The sequence below is a fragment of the Berghia stephanieae genome, chromosome 12 (genome assembly GCF_034508935.2).
Source record: "Berghia stephanieae isolate SIO BIC M18660-M18661 chromosome 12, UCSD_Bste_1.3, whole genome shotgun sequence".
In the NCBI taxonomy this organism is placed as follows: domain Eukaryota; kingdom Metazoa; phylum Mollusca; class Gastropoda; order Nudibranchia; family Aeolidiidae; genus Berghia; species Berghia stephanieae.
In genome coordinates, this window is record NC_088371.1 from 4,520,206 (window position 1) to 4,535,233 (window position 15,028).

At 38.5% G+C, this 15,028-nt stretch overlaps 1 protein-coding gene across 11 annotated transcripts in view; it reads left to right on the top strand.

The window, feature by feature from the left end:
- The window catches only part of LOC144958220 (contactin-like), a 94,927-nt gene that overhangs the window by 52,687 nt on the left and 27,212 nt on the right, over positions 1 to 15,028 (top strand). For all 11 annotated transcript variants that reach the window (XM_078890041.1, XM_078890033.1, XM_078890032.1 and 8 more), the window contains 8 exons: positions 920 to 1,074; positions 3,826 to 3,946; positions 5,197 to 5,340; positions 5,588 to 5,725; positions 6,247 to 6,407; positions 8,325 to 8,460; positions 13,222 to 13,386; positions 13,668 to 13,778. In XM_078890041.1, the coding sequence (XP_078746167.1) occupies positions 920 to 1,074; positions 3,826 to 3,946; positions 5,197 to 5,340; positions 5,588 to 5,725; positions 6,247 to 6,407; positions 8,325 to 8,460; positions 13,222 to 13,386; positions 13,668 to 13,778 (1,131 nt within the window). The remainder of the gene's footprint in view (positions 1 to 919; positions 1,075 to 3,825; positions 3,947 to 5,196; positions 5,341 to 5,587; positions 5,726 to 6,246; positions 6,408 to 8,324; positions 8,461 to 13,221; positions 13,387 to 13,667; positions 13,779 to 15,028) is intronic.

Below are 15,028 nucleotides of genomic sequence, written 5' to 3' on the forward strand. Positions count from 1 at the left end.
GATGATCTGGATTTTGCAGATGATCTGGCTCTTTTGTCCCACACCCAGGACCAGATGCAAGCAAAAACCACAATTATAAACAGCCTCTCGGAATCAATTGGTCTAAGAATTCACCCTGCAAAGTCAAAGGTCTTGAGGATATATATATATATATATATATATATATATATATATATATATATATATATATATATATATATACAAGTACAGAATTTTCATTTGGTAGGCATAGCCATATCTCATTTTGTGAGCATTGATCTCATATCCATGGATACGGCCTTTACAAGAGGTACCGTGTTTTTAATGGAGGACGGATTACATACCTTGTACAGATAAATGATCTTCTGGATTCAAAGTGATGACTTCTGATTTTTTTAGTCAAAATTTATGCTGATCGTCAATAATAAAGATCATGCATCCTCGCTCTTTTACATCCCCTAACCCAACCCTTAGAATATGCCTCATACATCCTGCTACTAAAATAGTTATCCAACCTTATGATTCAATATATTAAACCAAATCATTATTACTCCTAAGAAAGACAAATAACATGTACACTCTCAATGATTTTGGAACCGGAAAATTAGAAAGTGTGACGTCACGACTTTTCTATTGAAAAATATTAATGTGTTCCCCCCCCCAACCTCTCCTTCTCCTACCATCTCATATGCCCATAAATCATGCTACTAAAATAGTTATGAAACCTTATAATTCAATATGTAACCAAATCATTATTACTCCTAAGAAAAACAAATAACATGCACACTCTCAATGATTTTGGAACCGGAAAAGTAGAAAGTGTGACGTCACGACTTTTTCTATTAATAAATATTAATTTATCCCCCCTCGCCCCCCTCTCGCCCCCCCTCCCCCCACAATCACACACACACCCGCACTCCTTCTCCTACCACCTCAACAGCCCAACCGTATTTTGTGAGTCCCCTGAAGAATCAGATGGCGGACATCGGGTCCCAGCTGACGTGGATCTGTAGCGGTCGAGGAAATCCCAGTCCGACCTACACCTGGTACAAGAATGGGCAAAGATTGGTCACCGACAGGAACACCAGAGTCATGGTAAATCATTTCTACTTAACTCTCTTCATACCCATGATTTTCAGTATTTTCTCAAAACAGGCAGGCTTACAAAGCATGATTTTCAGTACTTTCTCAAAACAGGCAGGCTTACAAAGCATGATTTTCAGTATTTTCTCAAAACAGGCAGGCTTACAAAGCATGATTTTCAGTATTTTCTCAAAACAGGCAGGCTTACAAAGCATGATTTTCAGTATTTTATCAAAACAGGCAGGCTTACAAAGCATGATTTTCAGCATTTTATCAAACAGGCAGGCTTACAAAGCATGATTTTCAGTATTTTATCAAAACAGGCAGGCTTACAAAGCATGATCTTCAGTATTTTATCAAAACAGACAGGCTTACAAAGCATGGTTTTCAGTATTTTCTCAAAACAGACAGGCTTATAAAGCATGATTATCAGTATTTTCTCAAAACAGGCAGGCTTACAAAGCATGATTTTCAGTATTTTCTCAAAACAGACAGGCTTACAAAGCATGATTTTCAGTATTTTCTCAAAACAGGCAGGCTTACAAAGCATGATTTTCAGTATTTTATCAAAACAGGCAGGCTTACAAAGCAGAAAAATGGATTTTTAAATCTCAAACAATCTCTCTACAAAAAAACGTTATCTTCTTATTAATTAAACAAAGATCATTCTTCAAAGTTTGTGATGTACAAAATAAATCAGAATAAGAAAAAATGAATATTGTGTCGTAACAAATGTGACGATTTTGATGCAGGGGGTAAGGAGAGGGTTAAAGTTTTTACAGTTAAGCTTATATATAGAGCAATATCCACTAAACGTGCTCAAATCGCTTTACATGGGGTTCCTGAACAACAGCAACACTTAACATGTAATACAATAATGGGCAAAGATTTGTCACCAACAGGAACACCAGAGTCATGGTAAATCATTTCTACTTTATTTTAAACCCTCTCCTTACCACCTACAGTAAAATCGTCACATTTGTTACGACACAATATACATTTTTTCTTATTCAAATTTATTTTGTACATCACAATCTTTGAAGAATGATCTTTGTTTAATTAATAAGAACATAAAGTTGTTTTGTAGAGAGATTGTTTGAGTTTTAAAAATAATTTTTTCTGCTGGTTAAGCCTGCCTTTTTTGGGAAAATACTGAAAATGTTCGGTAAGGAGAGAGTTCAAAGTTATTCAAGGCTTAGTTAATAAAACAAACAAACAAAACGAAAAAAAAACAGCTGTTATATTTACATCAATATCGACCAAACGTGCTCAAAGCGCTTTACAAGGGATCCTTAGCCAACAGCAACACAATGACATTACATGTAGTACAAGAATGGGCAAAGATTGGCCACCGACAGGAACAGCAGACTCATGGTAAATCATTTTCACAAATAATTTTTTTCTACTTTCATTTTAAAATTTGTTCAAGGCTTAGTTATAAAAAAAAACAACAACAAAAAAAAAACAAAAACAAACAAACGAGCTTTTATTTAGATAGAATGCGCTTGGCTAAGACGCTCACAACATTACTATCCGGAAGTATAACGGACCAACACACAAAAATCTGTGTTACCATGAACTTTTATAGTCTGGATAATAAAGGTTAAGTGAGAAATACTCATAAACGTGGGTGGCAAAACACAATAACAAAGACCCGAGTGACGTCAACTTCATTCTATCTATAGAGCAGTATCGACTAAACGCGCTCAAAGCTCTTTACAAGGGGTCCCTGGCCAACATCAACACATTACATGTAGGACAAGACATGACTCTCTTCCTGTCTATTGAAGACATTGGAATAACCAAATACATTGTGCGGCTAAGTGGTCTTGTGGTATGACACTCTATTTCGAATCGGAAGATCCAGGGTTCGAGCCCCACTTGGTGCATAGTTGAGTCCTTGGAGAAGGTTCTTTAGTCACATTCTCTCACCGTACTCAGGTGTAAAATGAGTACCTGGCTGTAACAACGTTGTCTGTGTCCGAAAATTTGTAATATCGCCTAACAGGCGTCATGTCCCGTCCTACATGTTAAATGTTGCTGTTGACCAGGGACCCCTTGTAAAGTGCTTTGAGCACGTTTAGTGGATATTGCGCAATATTAAGCTCAATTAAAAAAAACAAACATTATGTTTAACTTTCAAAATTACAATTGTTTTCGGACAGAGACAACGATGTTAACGATCAGGTACTCATTTTTAACCTGAGTGCGGTGAGAAGAGCCTTTTCCAAGGATTAAACTATGCGTTGCTCGAAACTCGAACCCATGATCTTCCGATCCGAAGGCGAGTGTCACACCACAATACCACATAGCCCCAAAACTAACACGATGATTAAGCTAACAACAAGAGATGAGTGAGTAGGAAAGTGCCAGAAGACAATCGTGGATAGCTAATACGGTAGAGTCACGCTCTCACCGGCCAGGCGGAGTTGTCGTACCAATAAGGTCGCGGGTTCAAACCCCCATCACCGCCGCGAAATTTTTTTTTATTCTCTTCTGTCTTCTGACACTTTCCTACTCACTTCATCTCTTGTTGTTACCAACATAAAGTGCCTGCTCCACTCACTTTTCTGATGATTGAGCTAGATACTAGATCCCACTGAACATTGACAAAACACATTTCCAAAAAATAAAAGATTATAAAAATAAGGTCCCTTTATTCATCCTTAAGGGGAAATTTTTCTTAAGGATCTATTCCATGGGAAGACTGGGATGAACCAGTTGCTCTTTCCTCAATAATTCTTTATTTTTGTTTTTGTTTAGGTCCAGAACAACGTTCTCACCATCGCTGACCTTGATAAAGACATCCACGATGGAATGTACCAGTGTTCAGCAACCAATGTGCTTGGGTCTTCTCTCAGCACAGCGCAGCTCAGAGTGATGTGTATGTAGATCACTAATCTGTTTACAGAAAAATATATCAAAACCTTAGAAGATAGTTTTTGATTTATCGTCCAAGTCTGGTATTGTTTTTGTGAAATAAATAATAGGATTCAATAGTCTGATGTCATGTCCTCCCAGCAACCAGCAGCTTGGTTCTAAACAAAGAAAATCGGTACTTTTTATTCTTCATGCCGTCTAGAACCTTTTCATATGTCATGTGATCATAATGTATAAAAGTCAAAACATGATCAGATTTATAATGTTTTTCTCCTCTCGATAATATACTTTTATGCTCGTCGGAGAAGTATTTCTTAAGGGCGCCCGCCATTGTTCTGGTAGTTTACAACCAGTTACTAGGTTACTATGCATCACTACGAGGGAAGTGACGTTACGACTGTTGAAGCCTATTATGGGCCTAGTTCAACATTGTTGTAATGGTCAACATTTTGCGTCATTTTTGACTCGCCATGTTAGTCAGTATTTTGTAAACAACCGGCGATTTGTTGACAAGGAAAACGTCTGCTTTCTTCTCGTCAGGAATGGAGTGCACAGTTAAAATGTATTAAAACGTTGCCAGTAGTCGCTCCATATCTCTAAGGCAAGGTTGAATGCGACAAAGCTCGGAATTGCTGGAGGTTTTGGAAAACATGTATTTCTAACGGTCATACGTTTCATGACCATTTCCACCAGGTTCTCTTGTCGTTCAACGAATTGCTTCATTTGCTCTTGTTGCTACAGCAATTGGAAAATCACGTATTTGTGCGGCTATGTGGTCTAGTGGTATGACATTTGCTTTCAGATCCGAAGGTCCTGGGTTCGAGCCTCGCGCTCGGCGCATAGTTGAGTACTTGGAAAAGGCTCTTTACTCACATTCTCTCACCGTACTCAGGTGTAAAATGAATACCAGGCTGTTAACAGCGTTGTTTTTGTCCGAAAAAATTGTAATATTGCCTAACAGGCGTCATGTCCCGTCCTACATGTTAAATGTTGCTGTTGACCAGGGACCCCTTGTAAAGCGCTTTGAGCACATTTAGTGGATATTGCGCTATATAAGCTCAATCTGAAATTATGGCCAGAAAACTCGTCCTTCAAATATCGATCGATTAAACTGACCCTCATCTTGGCAAAAACTCTCAAACCTGAAACTTTATATAAATATTTGAATATTCTCTAGATTTCAATAATAAAAAAAACGCCAACAAAATTCCTTTCAACAGTTTTATTCCTCCATTTGTTGTGTTGTGTCCTCAGCATTTCCTCCGAATTTTGACAAGCATCCTGCAGCCCCAGAGCTGGTGAGCCCGGAGTCAGGAGATGTTACCCTTGCATGTGACCCCGAAGGTGCACCCCACCCAAGAATAGAATGGGACCACGATGGCCAACCTATTACAACTAGTAATTAAAAAAATACTTTTCAGTCATCAACATCATCATCATCGTTATCATCATCATCATCATCATCATCATCATCATCATCATCATCATCATCATCATCGTTATCATCATCATCATCATCATCATCAGCAGCAGCAGCATCACCATCATCATCATCACCATCATCATTCATCAACAAAGATGCCATCATGGAATCATAATGCACAAATTATTTTGATTTACAAATCCATTATCTCTCTGGATGCAGGTAGCGATAAGTACAGAATCCTAGGGGATGGGCATCTGAGAATTCGTGATCTTCGGCCATCAGATGAAGGTGTATACACTTGCACGGCGACCAACATCTACGACAGTGCCAAGATATCAACACTACTCAAAATCACAGGTCAGTTTAAATCTCTTTCTCATTTCCCTCACTCTTCTTCTTCTTCTTCTTCTTCTTCTTCTTCTTCTTCTTCTTCTTCTTCTTCTTCTTCTTCTTCTTCTTCTTCTTCTTCTTCTTCTTCTTCTTCTTCCCAACACCTTCCATGATTGGTAGTCTATTCCTTTTTTCTTTTTTTTAAAGCTTTAATATTCATTTTTGTTTAATACGTTTTACAGTCTACAGCCTTTAGCATCGTAGTATCACCAACAACTAGAACCACCGAGATTTACAGTCTACAGCCTTTAGCATCGTAGTATCACCAACAACTAGAACCACCGAGATTTACAGTCTACAGCCTTTAGCATCGTAATATCACCAACAACTAGAACCACCGAGATTTACAGTCTACAGCCTTTAGCATCGTAGTATCACCAACAACTAGAACCACCGAGATTTACAGTCTACAGCCTTTAGCATCGTAGTATCACCAACACCTAGAACCATCGAGATTTCTTTTCCCTTCTTTCCTATTGTAATTCCAGGTGGCGCCAGCATAACAGTTCCCATGATCAATGAGAACGTCGTGGTTAATCAAACGGTGTTGCTGAGATGTGAGGCCGCTTTCCCGTCTGGACTGGAGACGGTGTATGAGTGGAAATTCAATAACCACGTCATTGACTACCGGGATGACCACTATAAACAGGTAACCTAACGAACACTTGCACTAGACAGAGATTTATGGAGGCAGATTACTAACTGGATAATAGAAACAGACTGACAAACTCGAAGTGACGCACACATTCACAGCAAGCGTCCATAGAGACTGAGCAGCCATATTGATTCATTATTATCGATGCTTTGCTTTTAGTAAAACACTCACCTTTGAACTATGCGGCTATGTGGTCTTGTGGTATGACACTCGCTTTCGGATCGGAAGTGAGCCTGGGTTCGAGCCTCGTTCGGCGCATAGTTGAGTCCTAGGAAAAAAACTGTTTACTCACATGTTCTCACCGTACTCAGGTTAAAATTAGTACCAAGGTTGTTACCAGCGTTGTCTCTTTTGGAAAAAAAATTGTAATATCGCCTAACAGGCGTCATGCCTCGTCCTACATGTTACGTGTTGCTGTTGGTCAAGGAACCTTTGTAAAGCGCTTTGAGCACGTTTAGTGGATATTCCTCTATATAAAAATTCAAATTTTTCAAACTTTTATGTTACGTACATTCGTTCCCAAAGTAAATGAGAGAAGGGAACATTGGAACTGGGAAGTCATTACCCAATGCAAACATCAAGGCATGCTATGGGATTGAACTCTGACCTTCTATTCTTTTAAAAAAAAGAGCTTTTATATAGGGCAATATCCAACAAACGTGCTTAAAGAGCTGTACAAGGGGTCCATGACCAACAGCAACACTTAACACGTAGGACGAGACATGACGCCTACTCGGCGATATATTGCAATTTTTCGGACAAAGACAACGCTGATAACGACCAGGTACTCATTTGACACCTGAGTACGGCGAGAGAATGTGAGTAAAGAGTCTTTTCCAAGAACTCAACTATGCGCCCAGGACCTTCCGATCCGAAAGCGAGTGCCATACCACTAGACCACACATTCTTAGGCCCGTTCACAAACGAGTAAAGTGCGGCTATGTGGTCTAGTGGTATGACACTCGCTTTCGGATCGGAAGGTCCTCGGTTCGAGCCTCGTGTTCGACGCATAGTTAAGCCCTTGGAAAAGGCTCTTTACTCACATTCTCTCACCGTAATCATGTGTAAAATGAGTACCTGGCCGTTAACAGCGTTGTCTTTGTCCGAAAAATTGAAATATCGCCTAAGAGGTGTCATGTCCCGTCCTACATGTTGAATGTTGCTGTTGACCAGGGACCCCTTGTAAGCGCTTTGAGCACATTTAGTGGATATTGCGGTATATAAAGCTCAATCTTATTAATTTTATTAAATGAGCATTGGCCTCAATGTAGTCAGTGCTCATGTCAAAGGTCAAAACATGATTCGTGGCATTAGAACCAAAAACAATCTTCAAACTTTGGCATGTCAGTCTCAGGTTCGCTCGCAAACGAGAGACTGGAACACCGGCCAGTACGTTGCCATGCTGTGTCTTTTATCCATTTCATTGCTGCTGCTCTCTGTCTTTGTTGTGTATTGAAATTGTTCGTTTTCCCCGTTCCTGACGAGAATCCTAATCTGAGAGGGAGGCAGTCACATTTATTGTACCTTTTTTGAGAGAGGATATTTTTTTCCTTGTGAGACATCTCTCTGCTACTGTTATGACCTTTAACCTCTAGCTGACTTCTGACTTTTTATTCTTTGGCCTCTCAGAAAAAACAAGGAAATGTTGGACTGAATGCATCTAATGCCCAGGCCTAACATGCTAACCTTTGAACTTTTATGTTATATCCTGAGACCAGCTCATAAACGAGAAACGGGAACATCGACCTGTACGTAGTGAGTGCCCAGGTCAAACATTAATTTGAACCTTTGAACTTTTATCTCACTCCACAGGCTCGGTCGCAAACGAGAGACGGGAACATCAGCATGTACGTGGTGAGTGCCCGGGTCAAACATTAATTTGAATCTTTTAACTTTTATCTCACTCCACAGGCCCGGTCGCAAACGAGAGACGGAAACATCGGCATGTACGTGGTGAGTGCCCAGGTCAAACACGAAGGTATCTACTCCTGTACTGCTAGGACTCCTTTCAACGCTGCCATGACAACCGCCTACCTCACGGTCTATGGTAAGAAATACAGTCGTCATGAGACAACGGCTCGCATATATCGGTAATAGGACTCAATATTCTGATTTCCACCCAGCAACCAGCAGCTTGGTTTAAAACAAAAATAAAATCTGTACTTTTTATTCTTCATGCTGGCGAGAACGTATTTTCACATGTCATGTGATCAGAATGTATAAAAGTCAAAACAGGATCAGATTTATATTGATTTTCTCCTCTGGATACACTTCCATGCTCGTCGGAGAAGTATTTCATAAGGGTGTCCACCGTTGTTTCGATAGTTTAGAACCAGTTACTAAGTTATTCTTCGTCATGACGAAGGAAGTGACGTCACGACTGTTGAACCCTATAAGGTCAAATTGAGTTATTGACACTGTCATATTCTTGAGCCGAGCGCGCATTTTTCTATCATGGATTTCTTCTTCTTCTTCTTCTTCGTCTTGTGGAAACCTTCAATATTGTCGAGGATCACTCCACAGTTTGTAGTGTTTTACATTTTAAACTTGCTAAAACTCTGCACATAATACTAATTAAAAAATACCAAAAAAAAAAAAAAAATACCAAAAAAAAAAAAAAACAAACCCAAAAAAAGAAAACAAATAAAAAACAAAAAACCCCACATAGATTAAAAAGTCACGTTGTGAACTCCAGCAATCGCGTGAAGACATGTTGGCAACCGTTTTCAGCCACTTCAGCTGGGAGGCTATTCCATACTTGGGCAGTGGAAGGGAAAAATGAATACATGTGGGCGTCTGTTTTTGATGTTGGGATGGTTACTCTTGCTGTGTGTCCCCTCGTATTTCTTGTGCCGATATATTTGATGTCGTTTGGAAGTTTAAGGCACGAATTTTTGTAGTAGATCTTGTGGAACAATTTAAGTTTATCTATCTTTCTTCTCTTTCCCAGAGGTTCAAGGCCAATCCGTTGTGATATTTCAGACGCACTTGAGAAAGGATCGAATGTGTTTGTGATGCGTCTTGCTGTTTTTCTTTGTATTTTTTCCTAAGGTGTCGATGTTTTTCTTTGTATATGGGTCCCAAATTGAGCTGCCATACTCCAAAATTGGTTTAACAATAGTTTTAAAAGCAAGGGTTTGAGTTGTGATTGGGCATCTTTTTAAATTGCGGGTGATGTAAGCGCTTGTTTGATTTGCCTTTGAAGCCAGGTGACATATGTGGTCATTCCATTTGAGGTTTTTAGCAAACTCAATGCCAAGGTATTTTGCTGTCTTTATATGTTCCAGATTTTGACCATGAAGTTAGTATTCAAATGTAATAGGTGCTTTCTTATTTGTGATGGTTAGAACATTGCACTTTGATACGTTAAATACCATTTGATTTATGGTTTCCCATTCTTGTAATTTAGCTAGATCGTCATTTAGTGTTTTGCAGTCGTCTGTTGTTCTTATCTGATTATATAATGCTGTGTCGTCAGCAAAGAGGCGCACTTTTGACCTTATACCTCGTGGAAGATCATTTATGTTCACTAAAAATAGGACGGACCCAAGGACTGAGCTCTGAGGTACGCCCGATGTCACCATCCCGATAGTGGAAGTCTCGCCGTCGACAAGAACTTGTTGGGTGCGATTGTCTAGAAAAGTTGCAATCCATTGTAAGGTTTTGTTCCTGATACCAACGTCATACAATTTCTGGATTAACCGATGGTGAGGAATCTTGTCGAAGGCCTTGGCAAAGACCAGTAGTACTAGATCAATTTGACCACCTTTATCAATAGCAGCCGACAGATCATGTGTTAATGATAGAAGTTGAGTTTGACATGAGTGGTGCTTCCTAAATCCGTGCTGTTTATCACAAAAAATACTGTTAGTTTCGAGATATTCAGTTATTGAGGATCTCACTATATGCTCCAACAGCTTGCAGCAAATGCAAGTTAATGAAATTGGACGGTAGTTTTGAGCCCTGCTTCTATCACCTTTCTTGTAGATGGGTTGGACAAGAGCGTGCTTCCAAACAATTGGTATGTCTTCCGTTTCAAGAGAGAATTTGAACAAATGTGTGAGGGCAGGTGCAAATTCGTTACTCAATATCTTTAAGAGACGGGATGGTATTTTGTCTGGGCCACATGCTTTCTTTGGATCTAGAGTGGCGAGGAGTTTGGAAACGCCCTCTACTGTCACATTGATTTCGGCCATAGTGTTGGAATCGTTTTCTTCGCCTTGTAGTTGTTGAGTGGAAATTTTGGTATGAGCTTTTGAAGCAAAAACAGAGCAGAATTGGTTATTAAGTATGTCTGCTTTTTCCTTTGCGTCAGAGTATAATACACGATCATGCTCAAGGGGCGTTATACCAACCGAATCGCACCTCCTACTTTTTATAAATTTCCAGAGCTTTTTGTCTGAGTCTTCACTGACAAGTTCCTTAACATGATTATGATAGGCCTTTCTACTCTCTTTTTGTGTTTCTTTTTTCAGTCGGGCGTAACTGTACCAGTCTTTCTTACTGTTGGACTTTCTCGCTCTGCTCCATGCCTTTTGTTTCCGTCTAGATAATCGTTTGACGGTGGTGTTTATCCATGGTTGGTGAAATTTCCTTGAGCTTTTCTTCGTTGGTACATGTTTGGTCATCATTTTGTTTAGGTGGTCGTTGATGGCAGTCCAAACATCCTCAGTGCTTTCTATATGTTGATTAATTATGTTTTCACTAAAAAGACGTGTTTCTGTCCGCATTTCGGCGATATTTGCCTTTTTCCAAATAGTAATAGGGTGTGATTTTTTGGTGATTTTGTTTGCTTTGATAGTGCTTTCCGTGATGAGGATGTCATGGTCACTAATGCCTGGAATGGTTGTACACTTGACAATTAAATTTGGTCGATTTGTGATAGATAAGTCGAGGATATTTGTACCCCTTGTTGGATTTTTGTTTATTTGACTAAGGCCAAAATCTTGCAATTTGTTAGTAAATGCTTGGTTTATAAATGAAGGATATTGGTAACTGGTTATTTTTTCTTGTTCCCAATTGATATCAGGTAGGTTCAGGTCTCCGCTTAACCAGAGTACATTTTTCGGGTCTAGGCTATCAATACAGCGTGTTATCTCAGTCATTTGTTCCATAGTTGAGTTTGAAGGTGTTCTATACATAGCGCCCACAGTGAGTAGGCCTTGTTCTGTTTTGATATTTACGATCACCGATTCTGATTTTGTTTGAATGTCAAGCTTTAATACTGAGAGGTTCGTTGTTGTTGCAACCAGCACCCCACCATACCCATCTTCTCGGTCTTTCCTGAACACGTTGAAATATGTCTCTGGTGGAAATATTTCACTGTCCTTTATTTCGGAATGGAGCCATGTTTCAGTACCTATGATTATGTCTGGTTTTATGTCTGATATCAATTTCCAAAATTCCGGTAGTTTTGGAATTATACTTTGAAAGTTTATGGTCATAGTTCTCAACATGTTTCTCGGTTCACCATTACGGTCACTGTTAGTTTGCCTGTTTGCTATATTAAGCGTGTTATGATTTGAGTTGATTTGGTGATTGCTTCTTTTTATTTTATTTGTCCTCATATTGACCCTTCTTCCCCCCCCTTTGTTGTTATTGTCTTATTTTCACAAGCCACGTTCTCATTATGTTTACTTCAGTCCTGCATCCCATCAAAATGATCGGGTGTTGTCATTATGTTTTGTTGATATGTTGTGTCGTTTACTATTGGCATGTTGTTGTGAGTGTCGTTGAGTGGTATGTTGATCAGAGAAGTTGGGCACCGCTGTGTGTTATGTACTTTGAGTGCTCTATTCGTATGAAAGGGCGGTGGTCTGTGACCTATTTGAATATTTATTTTTCTTCGTTTCCACACACCACCACGACTTGGTCGTAGCCGCTGGCTATTACTGCTATTATTGTTACCGTGATACCAAGACGATTCTGTGTCATTCCAATAAATGTTGTCGTAATAGGGATAAAAATAGATATGGCACATCGTGACTAAAAATCTTAACGTAAGTGTAAACAATAAATGGCTAGTACAATAGCTACTTCAAACAATGGGATCTACACCACTAAAATGTTAATTTATCTAAAAATCCTCTTATGAATTTCCGAGAAATATATATCACAATGTAGAATAAAACTTTATAAAAACGACTGTAAAAAATATTCCATACTTTTGTTTTAGAAATCAATAAAAATCACACAATTCGGGAGAGAAATAACAACACGGCTGCCGGTTAGGCGAACTAAACACTCATCGTGACTCTAAGTCAATTAATAGTTGTTTTATTACAAAAGTAATATTTAAGACTTGATAGATGAAAAGGGATAGGAAAAGAAAGTTGTTTTTTTTTTGGGGGGGGGGGGGCTCTCTTGTAAATTTTGTTTAGAGATCGGCTGAAAACATGAAAAAAAAACCATATTAAAAGTGGTGTTCTATTCCCATTGCCCAAGGTACCGAGGTCGCCTCGCCCTAGCTCAAATTGCGGAGCTACACTGCGGCTAACGCCTGTGTTATTCCAGTCTTCCCTTGGAATAGACCCTGGAACAAATTTCTCCTATGGGATGAATAAACAGGGCTGCCAGATGGCCACGTTTGTTAGCCACATAGAGAATCGCGTTTCTATTACCGATTATTTTTTTTTCAAATGGGTCACAGTAATATTAGTATGTGGCCACGTGAGATTCTGTTTTGCCATTTATGAAGTCGAAATTGGCTTCGAAGCACTCTAACTACTTGGCAGCCCTGATAAAGGGAATTTCTTTTTTTTTTTTAATCTGAAGCATTTTCTACATTTGATTTTCTTTCAATTCCCAGGTCCCCCAAAAGCTCCGGGCGGAATCAAAGTTCTCCCGAACTCAATCACCAAATTCTCTGCAGTGTTGAGGTGGACGCCTGGCGCATCCAAGGGAGACGTGGCTTCATACCACGTCATACAAATCGCCAATGAATTTGAACCCGAGGATTGGAAAGACGCTTTAAGTAAGTCCTAAATTAATAATATGCGGCTATGTGGTCTAGTGGTATAACATAACACTAGCTGTCGGGTCGGAAGATCCTGGGTTCGAGCCTCACTCGCTCGGCGCATAGTTGAGTCCTTGGAAAAAGGTCTTTACTTACTTTCTCTCACCGTACTCAGCTGATCATCATCATCATCATCATCATCATCATCATCATCATCATCATCATCATCATCATCATCTCATCATCATATCACCACCAATAACATCATCATCATCGTTATCCCCATCTCTACCCCACAGCTGTCGCGCTGGAGGACAGCAAAGAAGTGACCTCTGAACCTGAAAACGATCGCCACTCCCAAAGAATAGAAGGACTAAATCCAGGAACAGGCTACATGTTCCGTGTTATTGGTGAGTAGTCTGAGATCAATGGAAATAGATATCTATGTGTATATTAGTGTCCATGCATCAGACAGACAAAATGTGCAGTCCTTATGCATTCCACAGATTGATGAGGTTTAACTAAGTAAGTAAGTTAGTCAGTAAGTAAGTAAGTTAGTCAGTAAGTAAGTAAGTAAGTTAGTCAGTCAGTAAGTAAGTAAGTAAGTAAGTAAGTTAGTTAGTCAGTCAGTCAGTAAGTAAGTAAGTAAGTAAGTAAGTAAGTAATTTAGTCAGTCAGTAAGTAAGTAAGTAAGTTAGTCAGTCAGTAAGTAAGTTAGTAAGTAAGTTAGTCAGTAAGTAAGTAAGTTAGTCAGTAAGTAAGTTAGTAAGTAAGTTAGTCAGTCAGTAAGTAAGTAAGTAAGTAAGTAAGTAAGTTAGTCAGTAAGTAAGTAAGTAAGTAAGTAAGTAAGTTAGTCAGTAAGTAAGTAAGTTAGTCAGTAAGTAAGTAAGTAAGTAAGTAAATTAGTCAGTAAGTAAGTAAGTAAGTAAGTTACTCAGTCAGTAAGTAAGTATGTTAGTAAGTTAGTCAGTAAGTAAGTAAGTTAGTCAGTCAGTAAGTAAGTAAGTTAGTCAGTAAGTAAGTAAGTAAGTTAGTAAGTAAGTAAGTAAGTAAGTAAGTAAGTAAGTAAGTAAGTAAGTAATAATAATAATAATAATAATAATAATAATAATGATAATAACAATAATAATAATAATAATATTAATAATAATAATAATAATAATATAATAATAATAATAATAATAATAATAATAATAATAATAATAATAATAATAATAATAATAATAATAATAAAAATAAGATGATGATGATAATATGATTTTTATATAGTGCCTTACCTCGTATCTCAACAAGCGCAAAGCGCTTAACAGTAACGTGGCAACTTTCACTCAAACATACAACCACTCAAACATGCAGTATGAAACAAAGCAATATAATTATACGGTGTTACATAATATTTAAAAAAAAACGTTTTAAGATGTTTTTTTGAAGAATGTTCCATCGTTACTGTCTCTGATATATCTTGGAAGGGAATTCCTTTCACTTGACTTTAAGTGATTTATCTATCTGCACATAAACAAGTCTGAAAACTAAACGGAACCCCATTTAACCCTCATTACCAGAGATTTTCAGGATTTTCCCCCCAAACGTCTAATCCAACTACTAACACAAAAATATATATTTTTTATCACTCAAACACAATAGCAGTAAGTTCTTGCGA